The sequence below is a fragment of the Vanessa tameamea genome, chromosome 7, assembly GCF_037043105.1.
Source record: "Vanessa tameamea isolate UH-Manoa-2023 chromosome 7, ilVanTame1 primary haplotype, whole genome shotgun sequence".
NCBI lineage: Eukaryota > Metazoa > Arthropoda > Insecta > Lepidoptera > Nymphalidae > Vanessa > Vanessa tameamea.
This window is the reverse complement of record NC_087315.1, coordinates 12,899,932-12,924,839: the sequence shown is the minus strand read 5'-3', so window position 1 is coordinate 12,924,839 and position 24,908 is coordinate 12,899,932. Positions and strand designations below refer to the sequence as shown.

The 24,908-nt window shown below is 31.3% G+C and overlaps 2 protein-coding genes across 4 annotated transcripts in view; one reads left to right on the top strand and one right to left on the bottom strand.

Moving 5' to 3' along the window:
* LOC113395692 (moesin/ezrin/radixin homolog 1) overlaps positions 1-14,447 on the bottom strand; it is a 35,843-nt gene extending 21,396 nt beyond the window's left edge. Inside the window, exons 1-3 of one of the 2 annotated variants that reach the window (XM_064215459.1) lie at positions 14,315-14,447; positions 13,955-13,988; positions 480-659 (exon numbers count right to left, since the gene is read on the bottom strand). In XM_064215459.1, the coding sequence (XP_064071529.1) occupies positions 480-659; positions 13,955-13,966 (192 nt within the window). In that variant the 5' untranslated portion in view covers positions 13,967-13,988; positions 14,315-14,447. Of the gene's footprint in view, positions 1-479; positions 660-8,144; positions 8,356-13,954; positions 13,989-14,314 lie in introns of those variants that run through there. The other variant, XM_064215458.1, reaches the window with a different exon arrangement.
* Positions 14,448-14,873: 426 nt separating this feature from the next.
* LOC113395696 (palmitoyltransferase ZDHHC6-like) lies at positions 14,874-24,825 on the top strand. 2 transcript variants are annotated; one of them, XM_064215460.1, is made up of 9 exons: positions 14,874-15,237; positions 15,601-15,782; positions 17,755-17,839; positions 18,013-18,140; positions 18,543-18,713; positions 19,907-20,113; positions 20,192-20,379; positions 21,074-21,273; positions 23,480-24,825. In XM_064215460.1, the coding sequence occupies exons 1-8, from the start codon at positions 15,186-15,188 to the stop codon at positions 21,231-21,233; spliced, it is 1,173 nt and encodes a 390-aa protein (XP_064071530.1). In that variant the 5' UTR covers positions 14,874-15,185; the 3' UTR covers positions 21,234-21,273; positions 23,480-24,825. The 2 variants fall into 2 exon arrangements, with proteins under 2 accessions (XP_064071530.1, XP_026489148.1); XM_026633363.2 differs by lacking the exon at positions 23,480-24,825 and having other exon boundaries at positions 21,074-21,557.
* Positions 24,826-24,908: the final 83 nt, after the last annotated feature.

The following is a 24,908-nucleotide window of genomic DNA, read 5'->3' as shown; positions in this document are numbered from 1 at the left end:
GAAATTTATTTAAAATAAGATAAGTTCTGCTTAGCAAATGTTAATGCCGACCATTTACAAAATCAATCGGTTATTTGTAAACAACCATTTGGCAAACAAAACTATTTACAATCTCGCCAATAAATTCAACAGAACATAATGTTATCAAGAATTACAATTGGGATACACAAAAACTTGAACTTGACAGAGCCGACTAAATAAATAATGACTAAACATATAAATATATACTGTGTCCACTTACAATAATACACTAAATACATCAATCAACGTTAAATACCATTTGTGTTTTATTCGCAGAAACGATATTAAAACCAGTCGTAATAATTAGATTGGTCACGCTATGTTTTCAACCGTGACTTTTTTAAAAATTATAGGCAATCAACATTTAAATTAACTTCGTCGACGGAGATTTAAAAGAAGAACTCTAAATCCAATTGATCTACTCCTTTTTAGATGTTATAAAGGCAATATCGACAAACCTTTTTGTAAAGCTTGATCCATGTGAGGTCGCCCTTGGAGTCGGTGTACTGGAGGCCGAAGAACCAGACCTCACGGAGGCCGATGGTCTTCACCACCTGGTCAAAGAGCTGCTTGCCAGTGGTCGTCTGCTGGATCGCGAACTCCAGCTCCGCGTCCATCGTCGTCACCCGGACGTTCATCTACAATACATAATACAAGATTAACAAACACTTATGTTTTATTAGATTAAAGTAGTAATCCTCACTGAAACCATTAGTATTTTCTGATACATATTAAGTCGAACGACGCGTTGAGTTTATTTACTGTGTGTATTCCTGATTGACTCAACATGTGTATCACGTGCCTAAAATAATTCATAATTCTAAATATAACACAACAATGCTACAAATAATAAGAAAAACTTATACATTATAGTTTATAAAGACAAGAGACTAGCATATAATCAAGAAGTAGCATATTCGATATTAAAACCTCTTATAATATAAGCTCGAATAATAAATAGTGATAATAAATAAGAGAAGATAAAAAGAACATAAACGTAACGAGATTTTATGATCATTGCATTAACAGTGTTCCGTAAATAGCTACACGAAAATCATCGCTCACGATATTTGTGGTCATATAAACTAAATAATAAGTAAAATCTAAACTCAATCAGATACTTATACTATCCGCAACTATTTTAGTTCTAACTTGGCTATTAATATTATTTACGATTATGTTACTGGACAGTGTGAGTCCAAAGTGGAATGAACATAAGATAAATGTTAGTAAAAAAAGGAAACCGAAACAGAAATAGATGCAATTTGTTTCGTATCTATATTTACTCGACTCTGTTGAGCCGGTGCCAAACGGATGTGATCTTCCGGGGCAATTGTGTCATCATTATTTACAAACTGCTCTCGCATCTAATATTGATTATAATTAATAAACATTCAATTATAGGGGAAGAAGCGCATTGCCGACATTAACTGTTTCAAATAACTGAGTATAATTATCATTGTACATGGAAAATGGTTAAAAAAAAAAATATATCCCGCTGAGTTTCTTTCGCCGGTTCTTCTCAGGTCCGAGGTGCTAAATTCCGAACCGGTGGTAGATTTTTGACAATCAATAAGCAAGTGTAAACACTTCTATATTGAATAAAGATTTTTGACTTTGACTTTGATTTTGAATGCTCTAACTTAGAAGATCAAATATGGCTATAATACATCAGCTACTTGAGAAAAGAGAAAATTCATATTTTCATGACGTACCGTCATGGCCATTTCCTACATACGTTGGACGAAATTCTACCAACTAAAAAGTAAACGACCACAACTACACCACAGACCCACCATAAAATTCTAAATTTTCTTCTTAAGAGGATAAAGTTTATCTAGAAGAATTTTATATGCCGTTACTTACTTATTTTGATGTAAAACATTACTTATGTATGTATGAGACCTACCCAAGGCAGCGGTTCACCTTCGATACCTTATCTTATCTCTGTATTTGGCAACTGTTCTAGAGCAATGTTTATGGTTTTAGATACCTCATTACCTAATAATGGTTACCTTGTCCCGAATGATAATTATTGAAATTGTATAAACGACTAATTGAAATAATTATTTTTCCTTCGAGTATCTGAATCGACAACGACAATGTATTAAGAACGCCGAGTTTAAATTACATACATATCATGTGACAGTACATAGATTCGTTAGAGGTTAACTTAAAGCTATATAGTCACTTGTTTCTAGTTCCAAGTAGTACTTTATCACGCAATCGTAAATCTATGAACAATAGTCTCGTGAGTGATATTATCGAATGGTGACTGACAACAATGTACTTTGCGTTCATTCATTCATCGCTACGAGGTCGATTATGATGAACCTTGAGACTCCCCTATTATGCTTGCTGCATCACTTGCTTTCAATATTAGTTTTAAACGTCTTTAATTTAATCAAGCCCATCGAAATAAAGGTAAGTGCGGTACAGTTTTCTTAAATTAAAGTAAAAATCATAACGATGAGTATATAGTTTTAAATATAACTTTTAAACGAAGTAACACAGTAAAAGATCATAATGAGAACAGGAATGAGAAAGAAGGAGTTGATCTTGAACGCGATGAATCAGCGCGTAAAATGTAAACGGGGGATAAGTTGGTGGCGACAATCTAGGACTTATCGCAGTAACCGACGGATGTTTATGCAAGACTAGCAATTTACTGATTACAAACCTACGCAAGTTACTAAGCGAATTTAGAATTTTCACTGTAATAAAATTTGCTATTTTCTCAATGTTTAAAGGATACATTTAACGGAAGAGACTGTTTTAATGAGTTTCAAATTGGATTTAAATAAATGTATATCTTTTAAGTATTATGAAATATTAGCTCCAGTGGTATTCCGGAGGTATTTGTCGACAGGTTCCACTGTCAGTAGCGAATACACTTCTGTGCTGTAAGTACTAACGATGGCCTTAATATTGGTAGAAATAAAGAATTTTAACGTTATTATTATTTAAGTTACTGCTGGTAAAAATTAAAACAGTTTTGACCAGCATTAACTGAAATAAAAGTCAAAGTCCAATAAAAATACTTGCATTATCAAGGTAATGATATTTAAACGACACACATTAACATGATCGTCGCTTCAAGGGTACATCGAGAGGCTAAGGCATGGGGGCAAGGTCTAAAAAAACTATAAACGCTGTTACGCCAGATATTTTTGGTCTTCTTTTATTTTTCCATTGTAAATAACGGAAAATTATCGTTACTTCGACACTCACTTACAATATTTCAAATATTCTAGAAACGAAATAAGACTTACCTCAGTGATTGGATTTTTATTATTTTTCTTAAAGTTCGATTTACCTATTCCCTTTTTACGGAACAAAAAATTCAACATGATTACATGAATTTAAAGAAATCTAATTACAGACACTATTATAATCAAAAAGACGTGTTCGTCTTAGGTGAGACCCTTACTCAAATGCGATATCGATGTATCCTAACTACATGAGTCAAAGGCTACGAGCTGATCTCGTATAAACAATTTCAAAGTAATTTATAATATTAACTAGTACTAAAAATATCGTCGGCGTGTTTGAGGAGTGCATCAGACTTTGCAAACAATTAAGATATGAAGATGATATCACCGACACACTTGCTCTCACGTACAAGATGCGATAATTCTGAGATTACAGCGAACATTGAGGATAAAAGATAGCAAATACTAACTTAATCTATACAAAAATATTGCTGGAAGATAGACCTTATTACTTAATCCGACATCGAACGATTAATAACAGTAACTTCTATACATGCTTCCACATATTGGCCATATATTAATTTCACACAAAAGTCAAAAACAATATATCGTTCACGTCATTTTTGGCAAAACAGTTGAATATCTTGTTTCATCAAAAACATGTATTGTAAATTTTTTTGTTTTAAATTATTATTTTAATGATTTCATAATAAATTAATATCAAGTCATGTTAGACAACAAATGACGTCGCAATACAATACACGATATAAAATAATAAGTAATAACGTGTCTAGAAATTATAAGTCATCGTTATTTTTCTGTTACTTGAATGACAATAATTAACGTAAAAATTACCTAATAGAAAGTTATGCTCGAAGAGGAATATATCACGAAATGTTCTCATCGCATCGACGAATTTTGTTTTCATAATAAGTTAATTGGTGGTAAGTCTTCTAGAATATGAAAGTGATCACAGAATTTTATGTATGAGTTAATAACACTGATAATTTAGCATTTAATGTTAAAACATTATAAAGACAATTTTTTTTAATTTAAAACGTATTATTAATCATAAAGTTAGTTATAGTCAAACAAAATCTACCAAAGTTTTAGAGAAAAGAAAAAAAAACTTCAGAAAACATAATACGGTAGTTTTATTGGAGCTAAAAATAATAACTCATATAATAAGACAACATATAATAATTAAAACGATATGGAAACTGCAATGTGTTTCCTAATGATAAATGATGATGAATACAATGTATTAAAAAAAAGGTTGCATCTACATATAAGGTGCAGCTAAATATAAAAATTACACACGGTCAAGGTAAAATAATTAACACGGTATCTCCAGGTGTCACCTCCGCATCTATTAAGCAAATATAGTTCTTTTAAATAAACATTTTTCTCGGCAAGTCGATTTACACCCACCTTAATAGCAATTTGTTTAAGTCGACTCATAAAACTAATTCTAACTATATATATAAAAAATTGCAAGTAAGATTGTTATCATCAGAGGAAAGGTTTTATTTGAAATTTACCGTTTGCCACTGTAACATAATATAAAAAAAGTAAAGCATAGATAAAATAACATTTATAAGACTCACGATAACTTGGTCTCGATTAATTATTAGCAAGCAATATGTATTACAATTTGAATAACGTAACTAAAACTTATAAGTTTAACAACGGTAGACGTAAATGAAGATACATTTTTTGTAACTTAAAAATCATCTTCTGTCAATGACAGAACAAAGGCTAAGCGTTACAACATCAGGCGCTTAAAATTGAGGGACAGGTGGGATTGAGCAGGTGATACTGTAATATGGCTAACATTGTCGGCCATATTAATTTCTCGTTCTTCCTGTTCTTTAGTTAGAAATTACATAAATGATGGTTCATTTGCCGTACATACTAGAACCTTATTTGATGTAACTATTTCTGTGCTTATATCCTCAGAGGATTTTGAAATAGTATTTGTATGAATGAATAATCAGCAGGAGATTGATCGTCCTACGACCATTCAAGAAATCGAAATGTAAGTGAAACGGCGTGAAACGTTATGGTCACGAAGCATATCGACCATCAAATTAATTTTCAAGTACAACAAGTAATGAATTAGTGACGCGTCAATGTGTTGCGGCTCGCGGAATTCGATTCTGTTGAGATAATGTTAATGTTTGAAACTTTTACTTTGTCATCGACTGATCAAATATGGTTTAAATAAAATTAATTAAAAAAGAAAATGTTTTATTATCTTTATTATATTTAGTGATGACGATGCCCGTAACCTAACCTAACAGATTTCGCCTAAAGCGGTCAGTCTCAAAGCGTAGGAGATATTAGTGCACAATTTTATGCACATGGTTGCGCTCTCTATTCCCTTAATATCATAATCCGATGGGACGGCAATCCGACAAGACCGGATAGAATTCAGACGCAAGACTTTTTACAGTATACTGACGCAATACTTTTTTTGGCCAAAAAAATGCAAACTGATTGTAAGTGGGCATCATCGTCCATAGACATTGGCGCTATAAAACATCTTTCCCATTCCTTACATCACCAATGCGCCACCGTTACGTTCCTTGTGATTATAGTTACAGTGGCTCAATTACCCTTCAAACCGGAACATAAAAATAAGTATTGGTATTTGCCGAATATCTGATGAGTTGGTTGGTTGAATTACTACTACTGCTGATGGCTTTAAATACTTTATCAGACACGGACGTGTAAGCATTTCCGATGCTATTTAGAGTTTTGTAAACAAACTCCAATAACCTGGGTTATACCACCTTCTAAACTAAATAGACCTACCAGCCAGTCAAACAACATTTATACTTTGTATTGTAATTGTATTGTTACTGACTGCATTGTCAATTTTAATTCAATGGGTTTGAAGGAACTAGTTTAAAATTTAGTTGCAAAACTTGAACTACACATGCTAACAGGTGAGTTTAAATAAAAGTTTGTTAAACTATCAAAATATTTAGGAAATTATTAGGTAGTTTTATTAGAAAATTGCTGTTATATATGACGTATGAGTTACAAGAGAATATGTCTTAGATTGAACAAATTAAATTACATAAGGAAAAGAAGTGTTTGTTTATTTAAATTTTACTTTTGCATTTTTTTAAATATAATTTTCAGTAAATTCAATGTTAAAATATAAAGAATGACATCGCAATGGATTTTAAATTGTTTGAAGTTACAATTTACCTTGGGCACCTAAAGTGACAACTTAACTCTAATTACATGATAAAACTTAAATCAATACCGTTCGCGATAGAAGCTGAGTTTAACCATAACAATGGTAGAGGTTTATTGGGTAATAATTGTCCAAGAGATTCAGCTCCTTTTTTTAAATTGTCCAAATTACTAATCGTATTTGACAAGATGTAAAAAACAAAAGACGTGATGTCATTTCTGAAGCTATGGAAACTTTAAAAATAAATTTAAAAAATGTGAAGAGTCTGGTATTCTCTTGTAATATCAAGAGACGAATGCTATACGCCGTAAAAATATTTTGCAGAAAATAGGTAAGATATTATACAAGAAGGGTCAAGTCAAATCAGAAAAGGTAATCATAAGATTATTTACAAAAACATTTGATTATACTAGATATTTGGTATTAAATCAGACAATTACTCTCCATGATATTTAAATTTTACTATGTATCATATCTTCGTTATCTTTTGTCTTATAAAATAATGTTGAGAACACTTTAAAAATATCGACTTATTTTGTAACTTGTAATCATCTTGTAGGAATAATTATAATTGGGCATGATTGTGATGTAGTACCATCTTTTTGTAATAATTTAAATATTATATAAATAATCATGAAGGACACAAATAATACGGAAACGTATATTGCATATTTTTGTCGTATGAGACAAATCACATTTTAAATAAAATCCAAACAATGGATAATAGTCAAAGCTTTACAGGCTTTAATGAGATTAAATAAGATACAATTGAGCGGAAACATGTTATAAGTATGTTTTTGCTCAAGTTTTTGTCAGGTTATACATTATTCTCTTATATGAGGAAGATCCTTGAATATTCAATAGGAATATGTAAGTACCTTTTATTTGAGAATCAATAAATTATTTAAAAGAAAAATATAAGAAACATGTAGTTATTGTTAATATTCCTGTCTTTATTTGTTATCAAAATTACTAGTTAGTGCGTGATCAGTTTAAGCGCATTGTTTTATATTCGATTAGTTTCGGTTTGTAATGATTTATGCTTATTATCCGTCAAATTCAGGTCTCTTAAATTACTGGTAACATCGATAACGATATAAAACTCTTTTGTTGCCGTATAATTAAGGCCCCTATGGTTATTATGACTTATCGTTGTTCGTTTTCTGTTCGAGCTCTTAAATTATTTTCCATGAACGAAATTGAAAGCGAAGGCGCATTAGCGAAACAGGAAACCTCCTCTATCCCTCTTTATCGAGTGGTAAAGACAAGGACAGGGAGAAAAAGACGGTTAAAACCGTTTGCGGCAAAATAAATAATAAAATCTTAACCGTCCCATCTTTTATGTTCGGCTGACGTCGTGATGACATCACCTCGACTTGTGAATTGAGTCTATAACTAATATATTCGATGTGAAAAATATATTTAATACTGTTGCTATGTAAGAATTTCAAGAACGAATTGTGCACGCTAATTTACTTTATAAAGACTTTACAATGGCGGACGGACTCGAATTATAGCGTCAAGCCAACAATAGTAAATTCGTGGTGAAATTATTGCAATAAAATTTCAAACTATTTCCAAGAAGAGAACATAATATGCACACACAATTCAAATATGTATATACAAATGTTTCATAACTATACACATAAAATGGTTTATGATATTTCCATTTGATTGTCCTTTGAACGTTATGTAACAAGTACCTGTTTGCCGCCGGCAACCATTTTGCTGAATTTGATGTAACACTGGTGCAAAAGTCACGGTCACATACACACACATACACACAGGATTATTACTGAGGTGATTTAAGGTAATACGACGCTAAAACCGCGTCTGCCGGACGCGGCGGTAGAGTTTGAACTGAACGGTCGCCTGCGGGGATGCGTCTGCGCTGCGCCCCGAGGACGAAGGCTGACGCGCTCACCTGATACCAAATCACACTTTTTATAATGTACACTACCTCAGCCTTTACGTTTCTTATTATAAGGACTATAATAGGATATTTCAAATTCGCAAACACAGGTATAGTGGCGACAAGTATTCGTACTATGTAATAGAATGTATATAATTATTGTGTAGCCTACATCGAACGTGCCATAGTCGGTAAGTATTCTATCAGTTTGTTAGTTTTCAATGTATCCAAGAGCTAGATTTTATTTCGCAAACATGTACTGTTAAAATCTGTACGGTTGATCGCCTACAGTGTCACGTTTTTTTGATATTTTTTTATTTTATTTCTATATTGAATCGTGATCCAATCGATGAGTAAATAGCGTTATAATTTGCCATCACCATGTGAGTAAGAGTACTTTATAGATACCTATATAATACATCTTACATTAAATGCATAGCATTCCTGGGTTATTGAGCGAATGAAAATATTTATTTCTCTTTCTAGTATAGGTAAATTAGATAAGGAAGAAATAACACCGAGAAGGCTTGAAGTTATTTCGATCATATAACTTTTTGCAACTCATTCAGAAAACGGTTAGCATGAGTGTCACTAATAACAGCTCTTAGTATTGCGACTAAAAAACTGGTACATAATTTATATTTCTGCATATATTTTTATCCATTATTTGACAGGAAGATGCAAATGACGTACAAATGCAGTAATGCACGCATTAGTGCTAAATGCAACCCAGAAATATCTTTATGTAATAAATATGACTAAATGTAGTATCTTTAAATAGAAACAATGATGTTTCGTGTGCTTAGAATAAATGAATTATTTTAGTTTTGTAACATACAATCCTATTATAATTGTTACTGTATTTATTGACTGAACGTAATATCTCTAATCTATAATACAAACGTATCGCTAAAATTTCGTTTAACTTCAAAGATAAATTTAAAGTAAAACTATAGCTTATAGCTTGAATTTTTGTCATATTTTGTTTGTTTTTGTAGTTAGCATGCAGCAAAACAAATCGGTCGTCAAATGGTAGGCGGCATGATCACCGCCGTTCATACTTAAATATTATAAGTAACCATGCAATTTAAGATTTTATGTCTCTAGAACAAAAATATAAATCTTAATGTGTATTAAATTATTACGTTAAACCTTTTTATACTAAAATCTACTTTGGGTTCACGGTTTTTTCAATGTCCTGTTGTTAACAGCTCGGATCCTCGCAGGAAGTGCGTCTGATACACCGCGTGTTAGATAATTGTTCGAGTGACGCATTTAAAAGATGAGTCAACACCCTTAGCTCCTAAACACAATGTGCTCGAATTGACATAAGAACACCCGATTTCAAGATTGTTCGTGTAACTATGCCAAGTTTACGCAGCGTACTTTACACGTTTTCGAACGATATTGAAACGTGATATTTTGCATTATATTCCTATAGTGTGTAGATGAATAAAGAGTGCGTCTATGTTGGCACACACACTCGTGAACTTGTGTGTCTATAATATCTCCTGCGCAGTCTAATTTTTAGAGATCAACTGTCATTGTCGTAATCTGCCGGAGACATAATTTTTTCAGAAAAAAAAACACTATGGAAAAAGTCCCTTTATTTTCCTGTCAAGAACCATACACTTGATCGTAACGGCACACCTATGGTTTCGATTGTTTTATAGAATATGATCGGTGAAGGCAATTTCCAACAATTCGAAAAAACTAGTAAAATCTCTGCCTAAATCTCATTGTCATTGATTAGTTTAATTATATGTTATATTTGACATTTGACATTAAGCCAGAAGGCTGTGTCATGTAGTATGGTATGTAAGATGTATTCCGGAACATCCGTATTAGTTGTATTAGTGTATGTTAGTAGTTAAACAAGACGATAACTTTACAGCAATAATACGAACAGTTTAGAAATATTGATTTCTATATTTTGATGTACGACGAGGTGGCTCAATTGAACACGTCAATCGAAAAAATGAGGGTTTGGAAACCTCATTTGTACGGGAAAATATTGCTTCGGTTAATATTCTGTTACATTTGTATCCAGAACAGCACTGGAGCAGCGTCGAGGAATGAACTCCCGACATCCTTAAGAGGTAAACCTATGCTTAGCAATAAGATCAATCCATTGTTACTATTTATAAATAAATACATACGAGCGATATAGCTTCTACGTTCACAGAAACAGAAGGTATTTTAATGTTGAGCAGATAACGTATCTTAATGACGAATTCTTTTAAATAGTAATACATAATATCATAAGATATTTTTAAATGTTATGATATTAAAAATTAATACGTATGATATAGTATCGAGCCAAGGGATCTCTCCGCCAGCCTATCTAGTCTTTTTGACTGAACCAAACATTTATCATAACTGCTCCGCCTAAATCGTAAATTTTAGAAGGCAGATTTTATACGCGTTGTTTGTTCAAAATGACTTTTCATTTGATTGAATGAATTGGTAAATATTAAGTGTTACAAAACCGCGCCAATTCAGTTTTCTAATTATTTTAAGTTTAAGACAGTTTTATAGACTTTTCTAATAAAATCTATAAATATCTCGTACAGTATTTCAATGCTAGTTTTAGCACGAATGCTATATTTTTTGGAAAGTGATATTTCTCTAACAAAGTAGGAATAATAAAATAAATCTTTGTTTTTGATTATTTTATTTTTGGAAAGCAAATTTGGTAATAGTATTTGCGTTGCCAATCTGATGTTATGCCCTTCGACGTTAAGTACACTGACTTACTTATTTAAACGAAAACAGAGCAATTCAAACTGTAACTATTTGGAGGTAGAATATTTGACGAGTGGGTGGTACTGACCCGGTCGGCCTAAGCAAAGTTGCACAACCGGTAATATAACTCTTAAAACATATAAAATTTAATAATATCAAAGATTCACGCAAATCGAACTAACATTTCATGCGTGCACACGAAAAAAAAAACCAAACAAATAAAATAAAAAAAATGTTTATGCCATGTACATAAATCTATACATATCATATTTCTAGTACGTATGTGTTTATGGTGTCGGCGAGTGAATAGGTGCAGTGTCCACTAAGTAGATAACGCGTGTCCCACTTTCTAGCTTCCTTCCTATGGCAAGCTCGACACACGCTTAGCTAAGAAAATACTATACTTGAAATTACACAACACAAAAACGGCACGAATCTTTACTTGTGTATATAATCTATCTTCCCTATATATATTTGGCGAAATCGTTTATTTACATAATCGATTGCTGAAGACGTTATTTTATATATTTGCATAGTTATTTAGAAAGGTATTTACAATTATACATATTTGTACATGTAAGATACATTAAATAATATAATTTATGTTGTTTTTCCGTCATATTATTCACGGTAATTTTAATATAGATACATATATTTTACTCGATATAATGGGTTTCTTAGCACGATAATTTATATTATACAACAAAAATAAAAAAAGTTTTTTTTTTTAATTCCTATAATAAGTTATTTCTTTTCGAAATTTGGTTAAAGGCTTAAAGTATTTATTCTTAGAACTATTCAATATGGAATTTTGTTTGAATTGATAAGAAAAGAAAATAAATCTCAAGGCTTGACATGCAAATAAAAAGTATTTCATTTATGGGATTATGATTCCTAAACTGACGATTGTAGGAATTATTATTGAGTGTTATTGCATACGTGAGTATTCTTTTTTTAAATCCCGCGAGACATGGTGTTAACTTTTATTTTTCGTAACACGAAATGCGCGGAGCCGTATTATAATCGTTTAAACATATTATCACTTTAAACGTATATAAAGCTTTATACTAATTTTTTATATCTTTTTACTGTATTTTTACAATGACGATGATGATAAAAAAGAAAATCAAAATATGACAGAAAAAATATGAAAACAAATATTAAATACATGCAATTCATTTGACTGGTGTGATTATTATTTCGATGGTTGATATTTTATGATATTATATATACATAATATTATTAAAACACAACCTTCTTAAATAATTTTTAATGTATGACTTATTAAATAAATCAATTAAACTTTTCAACTTCTTTTCTATCCTATGGGACATAAGTGAAATAATCTGGACCAGTTTGACATAAACAAATGTCACTCAATATAAAAATAAATTAACATAAACCTGCCTAGTGAACTATCTACTTGAATACCTCACATCCACTAGACATTAGCCAAAATATTTCTCATACTGGTGTATTTTTAAGGCCTATATAATTATGCCAATAACCAAATAACTCATCGGAAACATAAAGCAAATAAAAAGACTCAATATTGAGTAGTTCATGTAATATTAATAAAAGTATTTGGAATGTTAACATTTTTTTTGTCAACATAAAAGTTTGACAATGTCATAAAACCAACTGCTCGTGAGTTACTTCAGAATCAACTCTTTACTGCTTTAGAATGAGCACATTATAGAGTAAACTGAGATGTAATGTACATGATTGTATAAACGGAATAAATGAAACATGACTTAACATGCTGAAGTGGTTTCATGTTTATTTTTTATTAACTTGTGATAACTTATGATTATTATTATAAAACATCATAAAATAAAAAAATTAGCAAATGTTAGCATACAAAACAATTGAAAACTAAAATCTGTCAGCTAAACTATATTTATAAAACAAAAAAAAAACTTCAATCACCAAACAGTGACTAACCAATACATCATTCCCACCGGGAACTATTAATTTAGTAACATATTCAAGTATCTGTAAAACAAATAGATTATTTCAATAAAAAATCATATAAATATTGTGTACCATATAGCATTTACTTAAATAATTATCATATAACAGATTTTTTCTTTTTTATTTGAATTGTTTAATAAAATGTTAAATAAGCTCCTGTGTTCTGTTTTTATAACTAAAAAAAAATTCTTATAACATTAATGACTACATTAATGAAACTAATAATCATTTTTTTTTAAATGTTTGCAACACTATATTTACTAACAGAATTTTTGTTTTTAAAGTATAATGTATTTATCTGAATGGAAGTTAAAAATTTAGTTCTCTTATCAACACTTACTAACCTTAGTGTCACCTTGCTGAATTAAACTATATGAATATTTTGAAGAAGATAAATATTTTTTTATGTTAATGTTTAATTTGTGAAAGTTTTTTATAAATTTACAAAACAATTATCAATATTTATATTATAATAATTTCAGAGACTTGGTTATAGGACAATAGGTATATTTTTCAATTATCAGCTAAAAAATATGAATAATAAAATGAAGTATTTACTTATTATATTTAAAATTATAATCATCACTGAACTCAGATGTTATTATATTGTTATCAATGGTTGCTAAACAAACACTTTTACTTTTTACTGGATCAGCCATATACAACCACAACATAATCAAATAAACCATTCATACAATTTACTCCCATTCATGTAAGTAAGAGCTTACTAACATTCGTTCAGTGATTTAATATGCTGTCTGATCACATTGCAATGGTGAAATCAGTAAAAACACGCAGAGACCGAATTCATTCTGAGATGTTAGAAATTACAATATAACTAACGTATGTAAGTTCGTATTAGATAAATTAAGTCTAACTTACCGATTTCGGCATGTTTGCGGTTTAGGATCACAATCTGAAACGAGAAACGACCATATATAAAACATTCGAGTACAAAAATTCCAACTCTAGGAAAGCGGTTGACATGTATCGTAGGCCGCGTGACATTTACTCAGAAAAATGTATGTGAATTCACTGTTATGTGCGCATAAAATCTTTATTTACTTTAGAGCCAATTCTTAATGTTTTCTCATAAAATAGATGTATACGGGCGGCGACTGTAAATATGTATTCACCGGCGGGGGTTTATTAGATGTAGCGCAAATAAGAATGGGTCGTCATGTTAAAACTTCAAAATTGTGACAATAACAAATATAATTTGTCACAGCAGACAAAACTTACCCAGTAAAAAGAAGAGTATCACCTAATAATCCACATAAGTAGCACAACACACATGAAGAAAGCACACACCCAAAAGAGCCACAAAAATATCGCGATGTGATGTGACAAGTGACTTCGTGACGTGGTATATTGTATTACCATATAATATATTATAAAATCTACCGTCAGAATAAAACGGTTAATAAAGGAATAGTAGATTTTTTTAAGATCATTGAAGTTAGTACATAATTATGTAAAAGGTTTATATTCTTTTTTTAATGTATTTCATATGTAATACTTAATAGTTGTTAGCCAAAAATAAGAGAATGACGATTTTTAAAAAGTCATTCGTGTTTGTATTTTATTCTACAAGTTGAAATGTGGGTTTCGTTATGATCGTAATATGTAGTATGTAATTATGTGTAATGCATAAAGTCATTTAATTGTTTAAATTTGATATAAGTTATATGATTTACCATTTATCGTTCACTAGTTTTAGTGCTGCCATGCAATATTACTGATATGAAATACTGCTAATAGCAACAAGTAGTAAATGTCATTTTAAAGTTGACAGTGACAGCTGACAGTCCGAGCAATATTGGCCATTGGGTGATTATCGAAAAATGGGAGTTTTGTGAAGCGGGTGTTGTAAAAATAAATAAATTCCTTATTTTAGGACAATTTATTTTTCGAATTTCTTATGTAATAAGTATGTTATACGATAAATGTATTATTATTTTTAAATTAATGAAATGACGTTAAGTTTCAATATCATAAATAATGAATTTATAGGTGCTAAGTAAATTTTATTATGTTTAATGATGTATGAAGCTAAGAACCGTACATATTTATTATTTAAATAGGTATACATTGATGAATACATTTCCATATAATGTCGTCTCCAATAAGACGCTTATGCCATTGGGGTCCAATTGCAGTTTTAGGTAAGGAAAGTCTTCTCAGTGATTTTTAAAATCATCATCATAACTTATAATAAAAATGTGTTTAATGTGTGTATTACCCAAACAGAACACATATTAAGATAATTTTTTTAAATTATTTTTCTATTTGTTGACATACAGGAATTTTCCTCATTGTTTTATTTATTTACCAAGTATGTTGAGAACCTTTAATTAAACATGTTTTGCATTAAATATTATAAATACCATTCATCATTTCGGTTATACTATTAAATATAATATTAAATCTATAGTATATTATAATATTAATCATATATTAAAAAATCACCATATTAGATCTGATAACATTATGTTTTAAAATAAAATAAAAAAGGTAATACTTTTTAGGTATAATCAAATTGATAACATGGTCAATGGTACATTTGATGGGGATGTGGTGGCCACCTCACGAAAGTCTCGGTGCTGCCTTACATGCAGCTATGTTCCTAGGTTTAGCTGCTTCCACTCTATACTACTTCCTACAGGCCTTACTCGAAGGTCCAGGCTTTGTGCCCTTGGGATGGAAACCAGTAAGTGTATGCTATATTAATCAAAATACCTACATTAAGCATAAACATTGTTTAAATACACTAAAAGTTGGAAACCACTTTTAAAAACTATTATTGCCTAAATATTAAAAAAAACACTACTCAATAGCTAACCATTAAAAAAAGTCTAAAATGTAGTTCTTTTGTTTATTTCAAAATTAAAACCAAAATATACTTTTTAGTCACTTTTGAAAAATCTTTCTTAAAATTGTATTTAATGTAAAGTTAGCACAAGTTCAGCTTCTATCGAGAAGAACTGGCAAGAAACTCAGTAGTATTTTGATGTTATTCTACCATAAACATGTATTGTTTCAACAATAAATTAATTTAAAATATTAAAATAAAGTTTAAATTCATATTCCTACTTCAGTTAAGGTGTTCTCAAACTTTTAACCTGCAGTGTAATTGCTATGCTGAAATAGACTATATTAATAAATGAAAAGATTTTTTTTTGTGATGTCTAATTGAAAAAGCTACTACTAATATTTAAAACCTATGCCAAAAGATGCAGCACATTTATATACTTAATTTAATAAATATATATTTAATAATAATAAAACATTACTCAATAAAAGACTATTAAATATAAAAAAGCATGGACTTAGTATTTATTGATTTCTAGGCAGGATTTATAAAAAAATAATTGTATTTTACTGACATACTATTTAATTATAATGGTGGAAAACAGTAACTACTTAGTTTCTTAACGGTTCTCCTCGGTAGAATCTAGTTTTCAAACCGGTGCTTCATAATTAATTTAACACTAACATGATGATTCAAAAGTGCTTTTATGTGACTAATTGAATAAGTAATATTTTGATTTTGTGCTGTATAAATGAATATTAAACTGAAGTTCATTACTACATATAATATATGTAGTAATTTTTATTTGTATTTTTTATATGTACATATATATGGACTTTTTTAAATAGTTAGTTCCTATCACATCCCCTTCGTGGGCATATACCTCCCTAAATGTGTGGCACATTCGGGACCAACAAAATCAAAATACACTTTATTCAAGTAGGCTTTTACAAGCACTTTTGAATTGTCATTTCACAAACTATATGAGTATAAGTGAAGCTATCCCCGGTTCGGAATGCAGATTCTACCGAGAAGAAACGGCAAGAAACTCAGTAGTTACTCTTTTTCAACATTTAATCAACAACAGATTTGAGGGTGCCGATTAATGTTCCACCATGCTGCTGCAATGCGGATTGGTTATAATATTCATGTGTTATCTTTCAAAAACATCCAGATTTCTCTCCATCATTGCCGAGCACGAGATGATACATACATACAAATTAAACACATGGAAATTCAGTGGCGCTTTCCTTGAACGCAAAGATGCACGCGTTCATAGAAACTCGGCCATCTCGGACTCCTAGTTAAATGGTAGCAATTGGAAATACACATCTCTTTGAATCTTGGAACTATTACGGCTAAAGTTTAAAAAACTTAATATTATGAGAGTAAAACTTTAAGTATAGTTAAAATCTTAAAAGAGTAATAGATTTGACTATCTACTTGTTGAGTCGGCTAGCTAATACTGTTGTTGACACCCAAGGTCTTGGTTTCAAACGCCAGGTTGATTCAATAAAAAATATTTTAGATATTTCAGTCGAGAATATCCTGAGAATCACTGCCGCTAAAGCAGCTAAAGTTTGTAAGTGTTTACGGAGAGTAAATGTCTCGGAATCAAGTAAAACCGTTGTTTTTGTGCACATACTTGTGCACTAAAATATGTCCCGCGCAGATAGCTTGTCTTCTTTGAGAAATGAATAATAGACAGGTAGTGATTTTCATAAAAAAGATCAAAACGATTACGTTCAGTGAATACCTTAAAGAGTCAGTAACGTCTCTTAAAAGTCTCTCCTTAACATAAGCAGAGGGCTTGGAGCTTATTCCACACAGCTTAACTATAAATACCTGTATATATGCGTCATTGTTACAGGAAAATGAGACTGACACGGATTATCTGCAATATTGTACAGTTTGCAAGGGATATAAAGCGCCAAGATCACACCACTGCAGGAAATGTAAATTTATTTTTTAACCACAATATATTCTATTTGGTTAACTTAGTTATGATTTATATTACGTAAATATTTTCCTAGACTTCTTGTATTAGACATAAATTATTGCATTTTTTTTAATTTTATTGTGTTTAGTAAGTCAATACCTACTAACATTAAATTCGAATTTGTTCTAGGTGGCTACTGCATAAAGAAAATGGATCACCACTGCCCGTGGATTAACTGTTGTGTTGGTCACGCTAACCACAGCTACTTCACATTGTTCCTAATATCAGCTGTTCTGGGCTGTTTTCATGCTTCTATCGTAAGTCATTTTTACACGCGTTGTATAAATTGACATACTTTTATAAAAGATTTTAAACAAGTTTCATTCAAATAATTGAGCTAAACTTTGCTCATACTTTTGGCATTAATGACAGTAAAAACGATTATACCATTTTTGGGTGACAGATCCTATACAAACGAGTCTAGCTAATATATTTCCGCAACAGTGTCATAGTCAGTCACGTAGCGAATCGCCTACCATCAAACGACCCGTTTGCTAGTCTGCCGCCATAAACGAAATTAATAACATGTTTATTTAAGAGAAAAAAAACCAAAACAAAATGGCTACCGTAAGCACGTTACAGAGAATGCTATTCTAGAAAAGTCGTCGTCTTCTAGTAACTCTTACTGTGATTTAAGTTATTTAACGTCTATTTTAAAGGTGCTGTCCATATGCCTGTACCACGCCATCAACCGCCTGTGGTACATCCACCACGGCACGGGCCAGGAGCCGATGATATACCTCACTCTGACCACGTTGCTGCTCACTCTGCTGGCTACTGGAATGGCTATAGGTGTCGTCTTGGCTGTCGGGACTCTGCTATATTTGCAGGTATTATTAAAAAAAAATGCAACGATGGAAGAAAGAGACTATACTATTTCCATTTCTTTATTTTCTCGATGACAGTTCTTATTTGATAGTTGTAGTGTTGTGACCAAATAAGTAATGATATCGATCGCATATATTTATTATATTTTGAACAAAGACAAATACACCAAAAACATGCAAATATATATATTTTTTATTACCTGTCGAAATTATTATTTCGTTTCATTGTCGTGTAGTAGGTAGGTAACCTACTTATTTTACGACGGCTTCGAAAATTTTAAAGATGTTGGCATTATCAATCAAGAATTAATACGTGTAAAATCTTGTAATTAAATGTAATATTAGTTAATAAGTTTTTACAAAAGTATCCAGTAGTTTAGTTTCTTACATTTTGTAAAAAAAATATCGGGTCTGTTATCGTGTTACGTTTATCGATATAGCTCCATCCCTATCAGTTTTTTCTCTGGACTCTGGTATAACCTTGTACGTGTGTAAACGTCGTATTTTTATAAAAAAATGCATACATAATGTAAAAAAGACGCTCGTTCAAGTTTTGACAGGAGCTGTCATCGAGAAAATACAGAAATGGAAATAGTATAATATATTGGCAAACGTTTGAAAGTTATATGTATTATATAAACATATTTTTAATGATCAGAAATTAATACAATTTTAAGGTTCTCCGACGATAGTAGAATAGCTTCTCGTCACCATCTCTAAGTGTTGAGTGTATATGATCTGGCAAAGTTTTTTATTTTCAAATGTATAGCGCACCTATAAATATAATCAGCTTTTAGAAATTTTACAAGTGTCATTATCTGGAAAGTGGCATCCTTTATCATTCCCGAGGAGGGTTGACTTTAGGCGGGCGACCGGAAGTGAGCTTTTAATAAATGGGATTAATCCTACTATTTTTATAGTTGGTATACCTTTGTTATTGGATCATAATAATGTATTTCATTCATAAGAAATTCATGATTTATTCATCAATTCTATTTAGTATAGAAATTATATTTTCAAATCTTTATAATCTTTTGTATTTAAATTAATTTCACAAATATCTCTAGCAAAAGTCATTGTCGCGTCGCCTGCCGGATTTACTAAACTATTACTATATTTTGCATATTTTGGATGAAATCGCATATTATATTAAAACGAGCATTCGTATTCCATCTTTAATATATTCTAATCACCAGGTACGGGGCATAGTTCGGAATCGTACCACAATAGAAGATTGGATTATAGATAAGGCGGTCTGCAGACGAGAAGAGCAGGGTCTGCCTCCCTTCGTGTTTCCCTACGATTTGGGGTGGAAGAAGAACGTATACCTGCTGTTCCACGGGTCGCAGTACGACGGTATACGGTGGCCCGTCGTCGACGGCTGCGGGGAATACGATCTAACGGTACGCTTTTCGCGTAATCCCACCGGACCGGCCTCATTAATACAATTCTCTGTGTGTACATTGGGCCCCGGCCGGCAGGTGGAGCAGCGCGCGCAGAAGGCGGACAAGCGGTCGCGCGCGCGGCTGTACACGGCGAGCCGCGCCTACTCGGGCCGCTGGCTGCCGCTCGTGGCCTTCCCGCGCGCCGCGCTGGCGCCGCCCTGCACCGACGAGCCGCGCCTGCCGCTGCGCCGCGGGCAGCCGCTGCGCGCCACGCGCCAGCGACGGTATTACTTTCTTGATTTGATGATTTTAAAAATATTTAAAAAAATACATGTAACACAAATGTCCCATAAGATTCGAGCGTTATCCAAAAATTTTGAGACTTTTTAATGCTTCAAAGTAAAATTTAAATAGGCACACTGAAAATAATAGACGCTTGTACAATGTTACATCGGTCGGACGGATGGAACACTAATGACAGGCAGTTGTTACAAGCTGTTACAAATATCGATTACAAAAATCATTATTATATAATGATGTATTTTTTCACTTTTCGACCCGGGTTTCTTTGGGAGAGTTGTTTACTATCGTGGTCCGAACCATCTATTTAAATTTGGCGGGAGGTCCAAAAATAACCCTGTAATATTAAATAGGTACTTACTATGAATATTGACCCACCGTCGCTTATCTACCCAATGTTTTATATGTCCAGTGCAATAAAGAATTTCATACATAATACACCCACACCATCTCGTCACAGTTACTAGTATTTAAAACGTTATTTTTTGGACTACTAGATATTTTCTGTTTTCCATCACTAGCCCGTCTGTCAAAAAGATCAAGCTAACTCGTACAGGGTATAACGCTGGCCCGCGTGATTGAAATGTTACCCCCCTGTGTCCATGATTACACTGATTCACCCGTGAATCTGACCGGATCCTACCGTGTGATGGTAACTATCTGTAACCATTTTTACAGGCACTGGCTCTTCGGCGAGAAATTGACGGAGGCAGGTGAAGGTGTGCGGGGCGCGCGGGGCTGGTTCCCGCGCGCGGCGGCCACGCCCACCGCGGCCACGCCCCCGCCGGCGCGCGGCCCGGGCCCCGCCCCCCGCGCGCACAAGCACAAGCCCGAGTAGCCGGGGCCCGTGTGAGCGACGAACGGACGTCGGTCGACCTGTAAGTTCATGTTCAGTATCGTTCGTACAATTTTATAACCTGCTTTTATAGTATTTTTAATTATTTTTTTTCATTGGTCGAACATAAATACGTAACGAATAATACTCATAAGTTATTAGATGAGAGTATAGATGACAACATTTATTTTTATATCTTATTTTTTAAATTTTTAGTAAAATATTGTTTGAATTACTTTAGAGAAAGTGTTCCGGTTACCTATCATCGATTGAAAATAAAATTGGCATGAAAAGAATGCAATGTAAACAGATTGTATTGCAGTGACTTCCTTTTTTAAGGATAAATTTAAATAAAATAAAGTGTATTCAAATGATGTCTTTGAAGTATTATAAAAAATGTTTTTATAATTAGATGAATAAAAAACAAAAATATAAATTATAATTAAAATGTTTAAGAATTTAAAAAACTACTTTTTTAAATTTAAGATAATATGTCAATAAAAAAATGTATACTGTTTCATCAAATGAATTTGTACATAGTTTGAACAAAGAAACTTTAAAAATAATCGTACTCTTTGATACAAAGTTTTAAATATAGCAAATGTGACGATCGTAGAATTTTCTAAAATAAGTAAATATATTATTGATACTAGAATGGATACTTTAGTTCTTCAGGGTTTTCTTTGGAAATGATAATGTAAAATACAGAAAAATATGTTCATACAGAGTTTCTTTGCTCACGCCCCATTACTTTGAACTTCAAAATAAATCATTAATTGATATCTAAATAAAATAAAATAATGTAATGCATAATTATATACATATGTCTAAAATTCTGTATTGTTTTTTAAATAGATACATGATAGAATTCGATTATGGCTCTCAGACAGGGCTTTTGTGATGTACATCTTAAAATTCCTTAGTAAAAATAACTGTGACTTACTTCCTGAGTAATAAATAACATTATACAATATTGAAAATATATAAACTGTATGATTGAAACATACAATTGATGTTGTTGTTGAGGGAGTAGGGATAGAAGAAGAAATATTTAAAATATTTCTAAAATAAAAAAAAATGGAATGTGGTTTGAAAATATTAAACCGCAAAACTAAAGTAAGACCAATGTTTATATTATAGAATGTATAGTATATATTATTAGATAAAACATGTATATATTAAATGTATAGAAGCTATATCTGCTAATTAATGCCGGATTTGCCGTTTTCACGAGACTTTTTAAATAGATTGTGAGCCAAATACTTATCAGTAACTAAAAAATAATAATCTGTATAAAAGTTTAATATCTTTTTAATAGAATCTTTTGGAAAAATCCTAAATAAATATTACTGATATTTAACAAATTATTTGTTAAAATTGCATGTTTTCAGAAATTCTTATTTCAGTGTAAATCGAACGCTGTTTTACCCGTAACAAATGATTTGTAAGCTATTTCTGTAAACACTACATGAATAAGCAGACTGCCTTTTTTAGAATGTATAAATAAAAATAAATTTATTCTTATATAATTTTTGAGAAAAAAAAATTGAAACCAAGATAATGCACGATATTAATAAATAATAATAATAAATAAATATATATTGGACAACATCACATACATTACTCTGATCCCAATGTAAGTAGCTAAAGCACTTGTGTTATGGAAAATCAGAAGTAACGACGGTACTACAAACATCCAGACCCATGACAACGTAGAAAACTTAAAAAAATATTCTTATTTAAATTACGATTAATTGTTATTTTTTTCAAATAACATGAAACGCAAATCCCAAATTTTCATACCGCGTACCTCACACATTCATACTGTGAGTGACAATCGATTTTAATATTTTTTATGTATATGTTAACTGTGTCTAATATATTATAATTATTTCAGTAATTTATTATGATTCGTATGTCATTTTATTTTCTGTAAAATTGAGAATTACATTACGATGCTTTATAACGATTGGTTTGACTATTGTAGTTGTGCTTATGCAATTACACGCACACAAGCTTAAAAATGTCAGAAACTGCGAAACGGCAATTCGAATGAGCGCACTTAATTCACCTAATCCAAAAAATTGCGTCACAACTATGTTTAATTTTATTTTCTAATTGTGAATATGTAGTCTGTGCTATGGTATAGTATTTTGATATATCTACAAACCACCATAGACATAAATGATATTTCTATAAATAGCAGTATAAAATAAATAAGTTATATTTATATATTAATTTGAAACTAGCGACCCAGACCGGCTTCACACGGGTGCAGTTTATTACACTCAGGAAACTCTAACACACTTAGGAATAATGGAGCTTTCTACCAGTGAAAATTTTTTTAGAATTGGATTATTTGTTTCGGATATTACCCATTTACAAACAAACATATTAACCTCTTTATAATATTAGCATATATAAGAATAAACTATGCAAACATTGGCTCGATATTTAAATTTATTATGTTTTTTTAGAATAGTAACATTGTAATTTTGATACAGGCTTTGAATTGGTGTTGGTGATATATGTTTTGAAATATTAATATTATTACCGTATTGTATAATGGTGCCAAGTCGTTGTACAAAATCTACACTAAATAACAGCCAAAAAATATTGCTATCCTATTCATTTGGGTCGGTTTGATAAGGATAGCAAGACTGTCAAAGCTGTTAAATTAATTTAGTTTAGAGATTGTGTACAACAGATTCTGCATCTAATACAAAAGTCATTAAATATTTAAGTATAAAATGTTTAACAATAAGTACATGGTAATTAAACGCATTTTGTAAAGTTTCTAGTAATAATCCGCGATCTCATATGTAAACATACATAATCAGAATTAAACGAATTTAATAAACTGTGTAGAAATGTATCGTTTAACTTTGTACGTACGTAACAGTTATTTCGTACTGTATATATGTATTTTTTCGACTATTTGTCAGTCTATAATAATATTATTTTTGTAAAATTTGAAATATTTTATGTTTATAAGCATTTTACTTCAAATTTGGTACAGGAAGATATATCGATGTTAATTTTAGGTTATGTATTCTTTGATTTTTTCTAAGCAAGGCTTAATCATATTGCTTACTTTGAAAACTTACTTGAAATTTTATATTACAGGTAACTTATTGGTGACATTAAGCCTTACTTAGGGTTGATTATTTTTAAACTTGGTTTATCAGTCTTAATTTCAGCGTCTTATTAATAAACGCGTCATGCATGTAACCTAACTCCACGGAACCTATATTTGTTGGATGTACAAAGTTGGAGTATTAAAGTAGATGGTTTTAACTGACCATATTTAGACCAAGAATGGTCATTTTTTATAATATAATAATATAATTGATTTTTTTTTTTTTCAAATTCAATTGAATGTTTTATAACTAATAAGAATTTACTACAATATTTTATTGTCACAATAACTAGAAGTTTGTGCAAAATTTCAAACATTTAAGTGGCATTGGTTTAAAATTCTATTCTAAATATTAACAGATGAATTTTATTGAAATCTTGTTGTCGCCTTATACTTTTATCATGAATTAACTATTTCTATGGGTTTAATGCAGACTGTAATTGATGTTGTCTCGCTCTCGTTTTTGAGTAATGAGTTAGTGTGACGGTGACAAATAATGTAGCGTTTGTTGATGGGACGCTTTGAGTTAGATACTGACT

What these genes read in the sequence shown, in the direction of transcription:
- LOC113395696 (XM_064215460.1), top strand. Translation starts at nt 15,186, where the DNA reads ATGTCGTCTCCAATAAGACGCTTATGCCATTGGGGTCCAATTGCAGTT. An exon ending in GGACTCTGCTATATTTGCAG is followed by an intron (nt 18,714 to 19,906) that starts GTATTATTAAAA and finishes TCTAATCACCAG; the next exon opens with GTACGGGGCATAGTTCGGAA. An exon ending in GCGGGGAATACGATCTAACG is followed by an intron (nt 20,114 to 20,191) that starts GTACGCTTTTCG and finishes CCCGGCCGGCAG; the next exon opens with GTGGAGCAGCGCGCGCAGAA.